Consider the following 13,755-nt stretch of genomic DNA (forward strand, 5'->3'; position numbering starts at 1 on the left):
AACCCATCCCCATCCCAAAACCATCCCTTCACAATCCCAAAACAGATCCTAATCCCCAACCCCACCCCATGCCAATCCCAATCCCAATCCCCATCCCATCCCCATCCCCATCCCAATCCCCTTCCCATCCCATCCCATTCCAATCTTTATCCCCATCCCCATCCCAATCCCGATCTAATCCCCAGTCCCAAACGCAATCCCCATCCCATCCCCATCGCAATCCTCATCCTATCCCCATCGCAATCCAAATCTGGATCCGAATTTGGATCCCAATCCCATCCCCAACCCCAACCCCAATCCCAATCCCATCCCCACCCTATCCCCATCCCCAATCCCATCCCCATCCCCACACCACCGCAATCCCAATCCCAATCCCAATCCCCATCCCAATCCCAACCCCAATCCCCATCCCAATCCCATTCCCACACCACCGCAATCCCAATCCTATCCCAATCCCAATCCTATCCCAATCCCCATCCCAACCCCAATCCCAATCCCATCCCAATCCCATCCCCACCCCACCCCACTCCCGCTCCTCCCGCCCTCCAGGGGGCGCGCGGTCCCCTCCCCGCACGTGGCCTCCCTCCCCCTCCCACCGCGCACGCGCGGCTCCCCCCTCCCCTCTCCCCTCTCCCCAGCAGCAGCGCGCGCGGGCGTTGCGCATGCGCGGTGCCGCGTGCGTGTGGGGGGGGGGGGAGGAGGAGGAGGAGGAGGAGGAGGGAGAGAGGCGGCGCGCGCATGCGCCCTGCTCGCTGTGGCGGCGCTGAGGGGGGGGCGTTAAAATGGAGGACGAGGAGGTGGCCGAGAGCTGGGAGGAGGCGGCCGACAGCGGGGTGAGAGCGCGGGGGAGGCTCGGGGACAACCGGGGGGCTGCAGCGGGGCTGGGGGGAGCGGCGGGGAGCGGCTGGGGGGCGGCGGAGGGCAGGGGAGCGGCCCCCGGCCCCGCGCGGCCGCCCCCTCAGGGAGCTGGGGGGGGCCCTGGGGGCAGCTCCCGGCCTGGGGCCGCGCTCCCGGCCCTCAGGGGGACCCCCCCGCGGTTTATTCCCCTCAGGGTCCCCTCACGGCGCTCGCCAGGCTGCTGGGGGAGCCGCCGCCACGCCTGCTGCGGTTGTCCGGGGGCTGGGTGCTCGGAGCAGGGGGAAAGCCGAGCTGCCCCCGGCTGCAGTTATTATTATGCAAGAGGGGAGCTGGATGCTGCCTGCTGGCAGCCCGCAGATTTTAGAAAGGTCACGCTTCGGAGCTGCGGCTGGCAGGAAGGGGACCCTCTGCTGCTGCTTGTGGCCGCAGGAAGTTACCAGGCAGCCCCATGGACCCGCGCGGGGCTCGGCCCCATCCCGCCTGGCGCTTTGCTTCAAGCAGGTGGGTGCAGCCTGGGCTCTGTGGGCTGCTGCAGCAGTCAGAGGGACAAGAGGCTCAGCAGAGAGAGCCAGAGAAGAGAAAGGGGAAGGGAGTACTGGAAGAAGCTCGGCTGTAGGGCAGACAGCGTGACTGATGGTGCTCCTTAGGAGGCACACCTGCCTTTCTTTGGGGAAAACCTGCTGCAGTTAGCAGGCAGGGAGGCTTGTACAGCCTTAAGGAGGTGAATCTTCTGCTGAAAGGGTGAAAGAGCTGGCCTGATCCTGTAATCACGGTATCTTTCTTGTTGTTTTAAGGAGCTTCCTTTGTTTTTTTCCACCCATGTCTTACTTGACATAGATCTGAGGTGGACCCAGCTCAGAGGCACAGTGCAGAGGAAGGTGCAAGAAAACACTGAAGATGAAAGCTGGAGTGCCAAGGAGCAGCTCTGACATATCCCCTTGTCCTAACGCTATATGTATACAGCTGAGATCAGAGTACTCAGTTCTCAGACCCTTCAGCACACGTGTAAGCAGGAGAAAGGTAGCGAAAGGGATCTGTGGTGGGCTTCTGAGACAAGCTGCCTCCTTCTGGGTACGTCATTTGGCAGTAAGCCACCAGGAGGGCTCTGTGTGGAGCAGAAAGGCTGCTGAGATCTTCAGCACTCATCCTTCACCGTGTGCGTGTGTGGTTTTTGGTGCTGGGCTGCTGGCAGCGCCTCTAGGTGCTGAGGAAGGTGGCTCAGCAAGAGGCAGGCTGGGGCTGCTGTGCACGCTGTGGTCTCCCCAGTCATTATGTCACCTCATGTAGCTTTTGTGGATTTGCCTTTCAAAACAAGCAGCACGATGATCTTAATTGGTAGACGGGCACCCTCTGAATGGGGAAAGCCCAGGGAGCCTGGCACGCCTCCTCCTTCGGACGTGGTCAGGCAAGCAGCTGTAAAAGCAATCCGTGATCTTGTTCTTTAACATGGCTTCTTTGTCTCCCATTTTTGTATCAGCAGAATTGCCCGGTGCTTGCCAGAAAGACGGAGCTTCTTGTCTGGCGTGTGCCTCCCCCGAGTGACCGCACGCTAAGCAGCTGCCCCCAGCTCCAGCGGCTTTGCCCACCCTGGAGCTGTGCAGGCACAGCAGGGCGAACGTGGGGTTTTTCATCCCAGGCTGTGGCAGCAGAGCTCTGTGGGGCTGGTGGATCTGGCTAAAAGGGTGTACAGGTGTTTGAAATGTCTGGGAGATGGAGAGGTTTTGCTTGTCCGTGAGTTACAGACAGAAAACTGGTGTGTGAGTAACGAGTGAGCTGTCCAGGAGACTCGTGGCAGGGTCAGGAGCGAAGTGTGAGGCTTCAAAGACCCGGTCTGGGTTAGTAAGCACTAATGTGCCTTAATGCATGGCTCACTTCTCTTTTGTGTGGCTTACCTGGCTTTAGGGAAGAGGGAAATCACAAATGGGAGGTGTATTTGTTGCACCTCAGCCTGTTTACCAGGTTAAACTAATAATTAAGCTTCAGGTGGGAAGCTGTGTCCCAGTGGCCGGGGATCCCAGACGTCCCCACCTTGGTGCTCCTCGGCTGCGTTCCTCGCCTGTTCCTGTCACAAAAGCACAGCTAGGTAGGGTCAGAGCCTGTCAGTGTTGTCTTAGTAACTTAGTAACTTCAAAAGAAGTCATTTTGTGTGATTTTCTGTGCCCATCCTGCTGTCAGGCCCCGTGCAGAGCAGCTGGCTCCCACCTGCAGCCTGCCAGCACCCCGCTGCCCAGTACAGCTCGCCCTGCTGTGGGCCAGAGCTGGGATCCTGCACCGTGCTCCTGCTTAGAAAGGAGCAAACCCTGTGCCCGCTGCTCGGGGAGGATGTGGGCTTTGTCCCTTGTGTGCGTGGGGATTGTCATCTGCTCGTGCTGCTGCGCTGCTGGAGGACCTGAGGCTCGCAGAAAAGCCCGTTGCTACCGCCTCTGATCAGGCTGATGCACAAACAGCCGGCAGAAGCTGGGCTTCCTGCTCTGGATTTCACCCTTCAGCGAGGTGAATCGGAGGCTGGAAAGGGCTGAATCTGGGTTTTGGCCGCTGTTGCTTCAAGTTGCTAAATGCGATCAAAGTACACAAGTCAGGAGGGAAACGTTTCAGAGCACGAAGCTGTGACCTCCGGTCTGTGAAGTTTGAGAGCTTCTTGTGTGATCGGGGAGAAGTCAGCGGGGTTTCAGCACCCTTCCCTTCCAGGACTGTGCCCTGGAGGAAAGCCCTGAGGCTGACTGCTGTGGGGAGAAGCACCAGGAGGATGGCTTCTGACTGCGGACTATGGTGATATTTGTAAAATATTTACTAAATATTTGCTTTAGATGTTTGTAATTGGCCCCGAAATCACTACACTGGGAAACAAAAACTTGTTTCTGCTGGCTCTGCCTTGCCCAGGCGGAGGCAGCCTGATGAGAGGTGATGCTGGTAGGCGGGGAAGGAGCAGGCACCAAATGCCACGAGGTGAGCATCTGCCGTGGGACGTTGCTGCGAGTCCTGCGAGGGCTGCCTGAGTCACCAGGGAGCAGCCTCTGCTCGCTGCCACTTGCAGCACCGTGACCTTGGCGAGCTCCTGGCCCTGCTGCCTGACCCCGTTTGTGGGTGCAGGAGGCTCGGGTGACCTGGATGAGGAGGTGCGGTGTGATGAGCTGGTGTTAAAATGCTCTTGCGTGTAGGGGGAGGACAAGCCTGCAGCTGGGAGAGCTGAGGAAGGCTTCTGCTAGGTTTTGGCCTCTGTTTTTTCAAGATTGACTTCAATAAATTCCACGTCTGGGTCTGGGGAGGGGGCCCGCAGGGTGTCTGTGCGGCCAGGAGCTGGGGAGGGAGAAGCTGCAGCCCTGTGAAATGCTTCCCCCCTCCCTCCATCACGTGTTTGCACCGGGAATACCGTGTGGTGCCTGGCAGAAGAGGGGAGCCTTGCCAGGCCCGCTCCTAAAAATACCCCGGTGTCTGGTTTGTAGCTGCCGAGGAGCGTTATCTGCCAGGGGAAGATGGAAACGCCGGCGCAGCTGAAAGCATCTGCGGCTCTCCTGGCATTGCCTGGGCTACGGTCCGCTGCCAGGGCTTAATGTAAGCAGAGCGACTGGAGAATTAATTAACGGAGCAGGCCGATTCCCAATAGCCTCAGGAATCGGAATGTTCCAGTAATTAATAGATTAATTTATCTTCAGAGGAAAGAAAGAGGTAGCTAATGAGGAGTCCGTTCGGAGCTATCTTAGGATTATCCACTTCTGCTCTGGCTTGGTGGTATTTTCGGCATACCTTGTGAAGCAGTGAGTCAGCTGCAGCTGCTGGGTACCCGTCAGCAGCATCGGTAACCTCCGATGTTAAACCCTGCTTTTTTCTAAAGAGCATTGGCAGGCCTTGGAGTTTGTCCCTGGGTCTTCACAAAGTGCCAGGGAACCCGCTGGTGTGTTTAGGGAGTGCATGAGGTCGGTGTTGGTGTGGGGGGAGCAGCCCCAGACCTGATTCCCCCTTTCAGGGTCTGATCTCAGGTTGGGTGGTTCGGGTGGGCAGGGCAGAGGTGCTCAGAAGTAACGTGCAGCCGGTGCAGCAGAGCGTGGCTGATGTTTGCCTGGAGCCGTGTATCTGAAATGTCATCGTGGCTTCCTTTAGCAGTGTTCCTGTGAAGGTTTGGGGCATTCCCTCCTGATTTCTGCCCGGTAACTGTAGTACAGAGGCAGAGGGGGGGAAACACCTAGTGTGAGAGCCCTGTGGGGGAACCCAAGGCTTTGCCTTCGTTAAAATATTGTCCCAGCTGCTCAGAAAACCTGGGGAGAGGAGGATGCTGGCAGTTGCCATTCCTTCTGCATCAGCAGAGCTCGGAGCTGCTGCTTTTGAGTCTCTTTGGAGAGCCTGTGCTGGGAGCTGTGTGGAGGGTCAGGAGTGCTTTGGGCAGCAGGGGGCTAATGGGGGGGCTCTGCCTGCCCCTCACCACAGGCTGGAGGAGCCAGGTTGGCCAGGGGGTGCCTGACCCTGTCTGGATCCCGACCCCCAGCATCCCGTCCGTGTTGCTGTTTTTGTCAGGGCGGCTGTGACAGGGCTGGAGCTCGGCTTCCATGACGTCCTCATCCACAAATGCAGCTTAAATGTCAAAGAACAGCGTCTTCTTCGCGCTGCGTGCTGGGTCCCTTTTAGCATCCAGACATAATAGCACTAAAAATAGGCTGCTGAGATTCTCCACTAATCTTCGGGGAGGGTGTTTTTGTGGAGAACGGGGGCGTAAAGGGCGCGTGGTGTCTGGATATAAACCTGCTCATTTGGGAAATGAAGGCTGGGAGAGCCTCCTCACCAGGCTCACGCCATCAGCAGATTAATAACTGGTGGTTGTGCAGTGTGACCTGCCCAGCTCCGTGGCCTCAGATGCCAAGCCTGCTCGCCTCTCCTCTGCGCTCGTGCCTCCCGGTTGTTGGAGTGCTTCTGGCACTGGCTCTGTAAGTCAGCTCCTAATTTTATCTTGTTACCCACAGCCCGGTGGCAGGGTGACACAGGAGACAGCAGTGGAAATGGCATGGCATCAGCAGACAAACAGATCTGCACACAGCACCAGCGGGGATTTTTTTAACCATAAGCTGTGTCAAGGTGCTGGTGCTCCTCAGACCCGTAGCTGTGTGAGCCCATAGTGAGCTGCGTGAAGTTGCTGATGCAAAGTGGTCACGGGCTGCCCACTTGAATTGACAAGGCTCTCCAAATGTGAGAGCTTTCACACCTATAATTCAAAATATAGTTGTAGCAAGTTGGCAGGGGTGTGGCTCTTGCTGAGAAAACACGGTCAATCTCTGCGTTTAAAAAAAATAATCCCCCAAACCAAATTTCTGATGAAGCAAGGGGTGAGCAGGGTGCTATTTTTTTTTTTTTCTGCTGGCCATTGATTTAAACACAACATTGGAGACTCCACTGAAGTGTTCTGGAGGAAGGCAGAGTTCTCCCGGCAGTGCCAGGATTATTAGGGCCGTGTAAGGCTAACAGTTCTTTGGGGTGGGAGAGAAATTTGGGGTGTGTATTTAGTGGGAGTGGTGGCTCAGTGGTGTTCTGCCGGGAGCCCTACGTGTAAAGGAAACCTCATTAATCCCGAGTGCTTGGGGGGAAAGAGTGGAGCTGTGGGACTGTGAAGGGCTCTGCTGGGGTATAACGATGGCAGGGTTTGAAGGATTCCTTGGAATATGTCTGTGTGCTGAGCAAATAAAAGAGCTGTTTCTGTCTGGCAGGGGAAGCTGCAGGTTCTGGCAGCAGAGGATGGAGGTGGAGGAGGTCCTGGGCGTAGGAGGGGTGTGGAGAGCTGTCCAGCAGCGCTCGGTCACGGGCAGTCGCGTTAATCAGGGCGTTTGTCAGATGACGAGGTTGAAGTGACGCTTTGCAATTACAGGACCTGGCAGGCTGAGGTAAAGAACACGACGTTAGCCCCCGGACTGCCCTGCAAAACCTGCAGGAACGTAGAAACGTGGACGTGGCTTGTGTCAAAGCTGCTGCTCCCCTGCCAGGAGGGGAAGAGGGGAGAGCAGACCCCTCGGGGCTCATGAGGCTCAGCACTGTGCTCCCTGGTCAGGAGCTGTGCCCCAGGCCCCACATGCTGGTTGTGACCCCAGGGGGTGATGCCTGCTGTGAGATAGGACTGAAGGTGCTCCTGGGGTGCTGCTCCCTGTCAGCCCTCTCCCCGGCACGGCGAGGTGTTTCACGGGGGCTATTTGGGGAAGCTTCCTTCCAGGCAGCCCTGGGGAGGCGCAGACATCTACTTGAGCTTGAAGACGTGTTTTAACGACTCCTCTGTAGCAGGATGTAACCTTGTGGTGCAGGGCAGACGGGTGAGCTCACCCCTTGCCTTGCCTGGGCTGTCCCTGGTTGTTGCCAGCCGCTCCGAAGCGCTTCCATCCTTGGCTGGGATTTCCATTTCCCTGCTGCCTTTCCTGGCCTTGTGGGCAGGAGGCTCCGTGCTCCTGAGCAGCACAGGGATGGGATTTTTCTCTGAAATGTGTCCTCTTGGAGAGGAAGGAAGCTGCAGGTGTGTTTGCCCTCAGCGGGAGGCTTTAGTGGAAATTTGGCCTGTGGCTCAGCGCTGTTAAAGCCCTGGCTGGTTTTATCCCTAGGGAACGACGTGGCCTTGCTGTACGGAGCTGGGTGGAAAATTTGACCTCCCACCCAGCTGTATCTCTTTGGAGTGGCTCCGAACTGCCTCTTCTAGGTGGAGGGATGCTGCTGTGGGCTGCGTGGCCGGGAGAAAGCCCTGTAATTTGGCATTTGGTGGGGACTTGCACTTGTTCCCTGCCTGCTGGGGCATCGGGGAGCTGCTGTGCAAACGGAGGCCACGGTGAGGGCGTGGGGCAGCGTGGCTCGGACCCGGGCTGTGCCTGCTGGGGGAGGCTCCGCTGGCAGCTGTGCTGTAGTTAAACTGACCTGAAAAGCAGAGCGACTGTGGCCTGCCAGGAGCTCGAAATTTCCTGCAGCATTGCCAGTTACTGGCTGGTGAAGCTGGGACACTCCCAGGTACTTTTTTTTGCCCTTCATTGATGGTTGACAGAACCTCGCTGCTGTTTGGGAGGCTCAGCAGGGGAACCTAAAGATACTGGAGAGGCGCAGCTCACTGAGGAAGGTTACCAAAAGAGACTGGAGGAGCTGAAAGCCGGCGTTGTTTTTCTCTTCAGCAGGGTTTCTCTGTGTAATTGCTCCGATTGCATAACGTAAACACCTTTGGTAAGATAGGTGCAAGCCTTCGACAGAGGCTGACATGCTTAAAGCCACATTATTGGCGCTCAGTAATTACCGCGTCTTTCCGCGTGTTGACTGACTCGGCAGCTATGTTGCAAAGCCAAGAAGCTGAGGAGGAAAAAGAGTTGGCTAACGAGGCTCGGCGAGTCCCTGCCCTGCCTGACGTGCACCCAGGGACTCGCTGTGAGGGAGGGCTGTTGCAGCAGGCAGCAGGAATGCAGACCTGCCGGCTAGTCCTCAGCATGGCTGCAGGCTCCGGGGCCGAGCTGCGCCGCTGAGATCAGGCGTGGGGTCTGCTGCGGGTCCCCAGCCACCTCCTGCCAGGGTTCTGCCAGGGAGGTTTGGTGCCAGTGCCTGCTGTGCCCGGGAGCACCTTGCTGAATGCTCTGGTGCTCCTTGCTGCCTGTAGCAGGGCCTTCTTGCCAGCTCAAGTCCCTAAAATGAGAGCTGCTCTCCGGGGGAGATGAGTGCCTCGAAGCTGCCCCGTCACCGTGCCACACGGCATCTTCCACCGGCTGTAGGTGTGCCAAAGGACCTGGTGAATGTCCATAGTGCCTCTGCTTGAGACGTGCTCTGCTTGCCCTTCGTAGCAGGGCGTTGCTATGGGCCAGAGGGAAACTCAAGGTGGTTGTGGACAGACTCAACCTCTGACCTCAGAGATGAGCCTTCATGTGTTTTCTTTTCCTTCTTCCTTTGTAGGAAATAGACAGACGGTTGGAAAAGAAGCTGAAGATCACACAGAAGGAAAGGTAATGATGCTGCGCAGTTTGGGAAAACCTTATTCTCCCGATGGGCTACTGGATGGCTGAAAACCTGGGGAGAGGAAACGGAGCCACTGTGAAGTGATAGGGAATCAGGTCGGAGATAAGCACTAGGGCAGCTCTGTGATCGTGCCACTAGGTGGCTCCTCCGATCCGTAGCAGGGGAGCGGAGAGATTCTTGAGTGATTTTATTTCAGAAATGGGTCTTCCAGACGATGTAGCTACAGCTGTGGGGAAGCAGTTTAAGAAAAAGACACTCAGAGGAAGAGATGGGTGAGTCAGGTGATCCCAACTCCTAGCCCTAAAGTGGCTTGCTGGGTCTTGCATCAGTAAGACTTTCTTTTCCTGCTTGCTTTGGGTTCAGGTGGGGGTGTGTTACTGTGTCCCAGCACGGATGTTTCCAGTCACTTGTGTCAGGTCTCTTGTTTTGTTGGTTCTTTTCCCCATCTGACTTTTAGTCGGCTGCTTATGGTCTTGGTGCAACTTCTCTGGGACTCCCATGCAGGAAGGGGACTGTAGGAATTCAAATGCTAAGACTGGGGCTGGCTCCGAGGAGTGAAATGGCAGGGTTTGGAAGCAGGAGGTGTCACCAGGTATCCTGGCGAGAGGAGCTCGAATAGGCCTGGCAACGAGTGGAATCGAGGTGCTTGCACCAGCATCTTTGGAGATGTGTAAAAGCTTTTCTTTGAACAACTTTGTGTAAGGGGTCTTGCACAGCATCTGCTTCCTGCATCAGAGGAGGCTCGATTGGCTGTCCAGGTGTTTGAATCTGAACTCTGTTCTTAACCCAGGTGCCTGCAGCAAGCTTCAGATTCTCTCCACCTGTTCAAAAGTGAAATTATCTTTGGTCTGTGTCTGATTTCCTGGCCTTTGGTCAAATTTAAGATGTTGAGCACAGCAAAGGCTGATGTTTTCCGTCCCTTACTGAGCTAATCTCCTACAAACCTGCCTGACCCTGTAGTTTAGGGTCACAAATATAACAAGGTCTTTAATTATTGCAGGCTGCTTAGTCATGGGAATGACATCTGACTGTGAGGAATTTACACACAGAGCTAAAGTCATGCTCGCAGTAGAAAACAAGTACTGAGCAAATGTACATTGTGTTTTTTTTTTTTTAAACAGTAGAAAATCAAAATCTCCTCCTAAAGTGCCGATCGTGATTCAGGACGACAGCCTTCCTTCGGGTCCTCCCCCACAGATCCGGATCTTAAAGCGGCCGGCGACGAACGGCGTGCTCAGCAACCCCAACTCGGCCACCAGGCCCGCGTTCCCCGTGAAGTCCTTGGCACAAAGGGAGGCAGAGTACGCCGAAGCCAGGAAACGAATACTGGGCAGCGCGAGCCCCGAGGAAGAGCAGGAGAAACCCATTCTAGATAGGTGAGAGTGGCCTTGGTGTCATGGTGGCGTCTCTGTGCTGGCTCCTTGCAAACCCCTTCCTGGCAGGAGGGGGGGACGTGCACCTTCCAGCATAAAGTGTAAGAGGCGAGGAGGAAGGAGTGTCTTGTTAATAAGCGTGGCAGCGTGAAACTCAAATATGCAGCAGCTAAAGGGAGTGCTTCTGCCTGGTTAGGCAATAAAGGTTACCTTGTGCCCTTGAAAAGCACTCTGGGGATGCAGAGAGGAGTGCAGGCAGCCAGAACTATTTTGGCATGACAAAGCCTCCTCTCTGCTGAGGTTTTGACTTGAGGTGCTCTCACCTGCAGGTGGGAGACTGGAGTGTAAGCACTCCTAAACGAATGCAGGTGGCTTGGAGGTACCCTGCTCTCCCTTGTGGTTGTGGTGCGGGTCTTGGAGAGTAAGACTTGCAAGATTTTTAGGACAGAAATGAAGTGCTAGTTCACTTCTGGTTGTGTTCCCCATCCCAGGGAACAGTGCAGCAGGCCTGTGATGATTGTCCCACGGCAGTGACTTTCCACCAAAGCAGGTGCAGGAGTGTCTGTTGGAGGTGTGCATGCTGCATTACGCAGACACTGCATGTTGTGTCTGTCTCTGATGTCCTTTCTCCTTGCAGGCCGACGAGGATCTCCCAGCCGGAAGACACCAGACAGCCCAATAATGTGATTAGGCAGCCACTGGGTCCTGACGGTTCACAAGGCTTCAAACAGCGCAGATAAACGTGGGCACGAGAGGATGCTGCAGGAAGCAGGGTCAGCTGCCGCGGGTCGCACTGCCGTGGCGGACAAATGGACTTGAGCAAAGGGAACTCCCCGGTTTACTTGCACTGTGATCCCCTTTGCTCTGCCCACTGTGACCTCCAACCCCACGCACTGTGACCTCCCCGCTCCACCCACTGTGATCGGCAAACCGACAAGGGCTGTCCCCAGTCACTGCAAATGGAAAGGGGAGGGGGTGTAAAGGACTCGGACGGGTGCAGAGAGCCGTGTGTGCCACTTTGGCTGAAGCTAGCGCCAGCAATAATGTTTGTTGTACTCGTAACCTGGGATTTAAGGAAAAAAATGGGAAGCCTCCCCAGATGCGCATGTTGTCTTTATCACGTTAAGAGCAAGTTTGGTTTCAAAGGATCTCTTCTTTTTTTGTTTTGTTTGTATATCAGATCGACTTTTGAGGGAGTGCATGGGAAGGGTTTTAACTGTTTAGTTTGTTTTAATTGAGAGAGGTAGTTAAGTGTTTGAAAAGGAGTTTCACTGAATTTCTGCAACTTTAATGGCTAGGGTTTGGCAAGCTTAGCTTCTCGTTCTGTATTTCTACTGCTGCCAAGCAAATGGAAGCGGACTCCCGGCTACCCAGCCTTTCTGGTTGCCTTGGCCTGGGAGCCAGCGCAGTCCGATGGCCTGGTTTACGAATTGCACCTGTTAAGCTTGGCTAGTGTTTTCTGCTGGCTTGAGGAAAAACTTAAAGTACATCTTTTTGTGTTTGGGGAGAAGGGAACGTAGATGGATCCCTTGGCAATGCCTGCTGCATGGTTACTGCTTGCAGCGGGGTGGGGTGGTGAGGAACTAGGGCTCTGCTGCATCTGGACATGCAGGCTAGGAGGGGAATAGCGAGTGCTGTGCAGCTCTGCTCTGCTCCACGAGGTAAACCCGCGCGAGGAGCCCCGCTCAGTCCAGCCCACGCTCACCCAGCGGCTGGGGTCACGGCAGGGAGCGAGACGGCTGCTGCTCCAAAGGTTCGAACCCAAGTGGCTTATGATGGACCCGAAGGCTCTGATCTGTTACGGTACGAGCTGTACCTGGCGCATTTCCTTCCAGAAATCACAGACATCGGGAACAAAACGTGTTCGGTGAAGTCTGGAACCCTCCTGACATTGTGCGCTGCGGGCGGTGACAGCTGGCTTCAGGGAACGGATGGCTCCTGCTGCTCCAGCTCCTGCAGAGAGGACGGGGCCGCGGGCAGCTCGCGGGCTGAAAACTTCCCCGGATGGCAGTGGCGGAGGAGAGCCGCGTGTCACAGGACACTGCTGACCCTGGGTGCTGCCTCGTGCCCGGCGCTGTCCGGCTCTGCACACTAGCCAAGCTGACCTATCTCCACCTCGCTGTCTCCGGGGATCAGATGAACACTACAGCTCTCGTTGGGATGGATGCTGACAGTGGCCGCCCGCGTGCGAGCGGCTCCAGGCTCGGGGCCACATCTGCCTGTCGCTGGGACCCCGACAGCTCCTTCAGCTGGAAGGCTGCGGGCCGGCGGCTTGCTGCGTGCTCAGTACCTGGGAAACGATTTCTGGCCATCGAGCACTGCTCTGTACGGGTGCTGCCGGCTGCTTTGTGCTCGGTAGGTTTGGAAACGAGCACACGGGGCGCCTTCTGCCCATACAGGAGCGAGCGCACGAAATGCCTGCCACGCCGCGCTGCATGGGAGGCTCCCGTATGGGAAGACGCGTACGGAAATACGGCTTAAACATACCGGTAAAATAAAACTACCTGTATACAAACAGATGGAATCTGCTAGAATGTTAATCGGCTGAGGACTGTGCTGCCCTCCCTGTGGGTCCCCTGAGTGGGTGAGCCCAAGCGGCTGGTGGAGGAGGATGGCGAGGTGGGGAAGGGCAGGAGGCTGTCCCCCTCCCCAGGAGCCTGGCCCCAGATCTCCACGGCGTAGGAGGCTGTAGTCGTGCTGTTTACCAAGCTCCCTCTCAGGCTGGAGGCATCCACAGCTGCTTGGCTGGCAGCGTTTTTTGGGTCTTTCTGTTTTTTTTTTTTTTGTTTTTAAATTTCCTCCTCCCTGCAGGCTGGTGGCAAGGAAGAGTCCCTGGAAGAGCGGCTCTGCAGAGGGAAGGCGGTGGGGAGCGGGAGGGCAGAAGGACATTAGCAATAACCGTAGTCACCGCGCCTTTCCTTAACTACTGCTCAAATAGCTTTGATTCCAGAGGGCCGGCGGCTGGCGGAAAGCCACAGAGCCCAGCTCCCGGCGTAGCTTCAGCTGCCCCGCCAACCTTAGACGTCTTCTCCTGTACGTCAGGTGCCTACAACCCCTTCTCGTTGCACACGCGACCTTGTTCTCCAGCACCGACTGCGCGTTAAGCCGCTCGCTGGTGGCCTCGGCGGCTGCTGCTCCGTGCCCGTGGCACGGCCGGGACGCCTCCGACCTGCGGGCAGGGCGAGGTGGGGATCCCGGCGGCAGCACCGCGGCCTTGCCCGGGGCTCACCCCGAAAACGTGCGTCGCTCTCGGGGGGGCACCGAGCGCTTCTCCCGCCGCGGCACCTGGGACGCAGCCGGTGCCGCCCCGTCAGAGTGCGCCTAAGTATGCAGATAAACATTTTATAAATTGTATTTTAAATAAATGTGTTTAAACTTTTCACGGTGCGCTTCGGCCTCCTGACTCCGCCGCCTTCCCTTGTTCTGTCCCATTTGGCCCCTTCGGGCTCCCCAGGGGGGTGGCTTGGGTCACAGCGTGGCTGACCCCAGGAGGAGGCTCCTGGAGCCCCTGTCCCTGGGGGGGCAGCACCCAAGGGGGGCAGCGCCCATCCACGTGGCCCCCTGGGGGCACAGCGGG

General features: G+C 56.7%; 1 protein-coding gene across 3 annotated transcripts; it reads left to right on the plus strand.

Annotated features, from left to right (window-relative positions):
- Window positions 1-689: 689 nt before the first annotated feature.
- On the plus strand, window positions 690-13,560 carry SZRD1 (SUZ RNA binding domain containing 1). Of its 3 annotated transcripts, none has more exons than XM_068658938.1 (4): window positions 690-833; window positions 8,743-8,792; window positions 9,930-10,181; window positions 10,816-13,560. In XM_068658938.1, exons 1-4 carry the CDS (start codon window positions 783-785, stop codon window positions 10,916-10,918), a joined length of 456 nt encoding a protein of 151 aa, XP_068515039.1. In that variant the 5' UTR covers window positions 690-782; the 3' UTR covers window positions 10,919-13,560. The 3 variants fall into 3 exon arrangements, with proteins under 3 accessions (XP_068515039.1, XP_068515038.1, XP_068515037.1); XM_068658937.1 differs by having other exon boundaries at window positions 695-833; window positions 9,927-10,181; XM_068658936.1 differs by lacking the exon at window positions 690-833 and adding an exon at window positions 1,049-1,359 and having other exon boundaries at window positions 9,927-10,181.
- Window positions 13,561-13,755: the final 195 nt, after the last annotated feature.

This window comes from Anas acuta, chromosome 22 (assembly GCF_963932015.1).
Source record: "Anas acuta chromosome 22, bAnaAcu1.1, whole genome shotgun sequence".
Lineage (NCBI taxonomy): Eukaryota > Metazoa > Chordata > Aves > Anseriformes > Anatidae > Anas > Anas acuta.

What these genes read in the sequence shown, in the direction of transcription:
- SZRD1 (XM_068658936.1), top strand. Translation starts at nt 1,174, where the DNA reads ATGCAAGAGGGGAGCTGGATGCTGCCTGCTGGCAGCCCGCAGATTTTA. An exon ending in TGGCGCTTTGCTTCAAGCAG is followed by an intron (nt 1,360 to 8,742) that starts GTGGGTGCAGCC and finishes CTTCCTTTGTAG; the next exon opens with GAAATAGACAGACGGTTGGA. An exon ending in AAGATCACACAGAAGGAAAG is followed by an intron (nt 8,793 to 9,926) that starts GTAATGATGCTG and finishes TTTTTTAAACAG; the next exon opens with TAGAAAATCAAAATCTCCTC.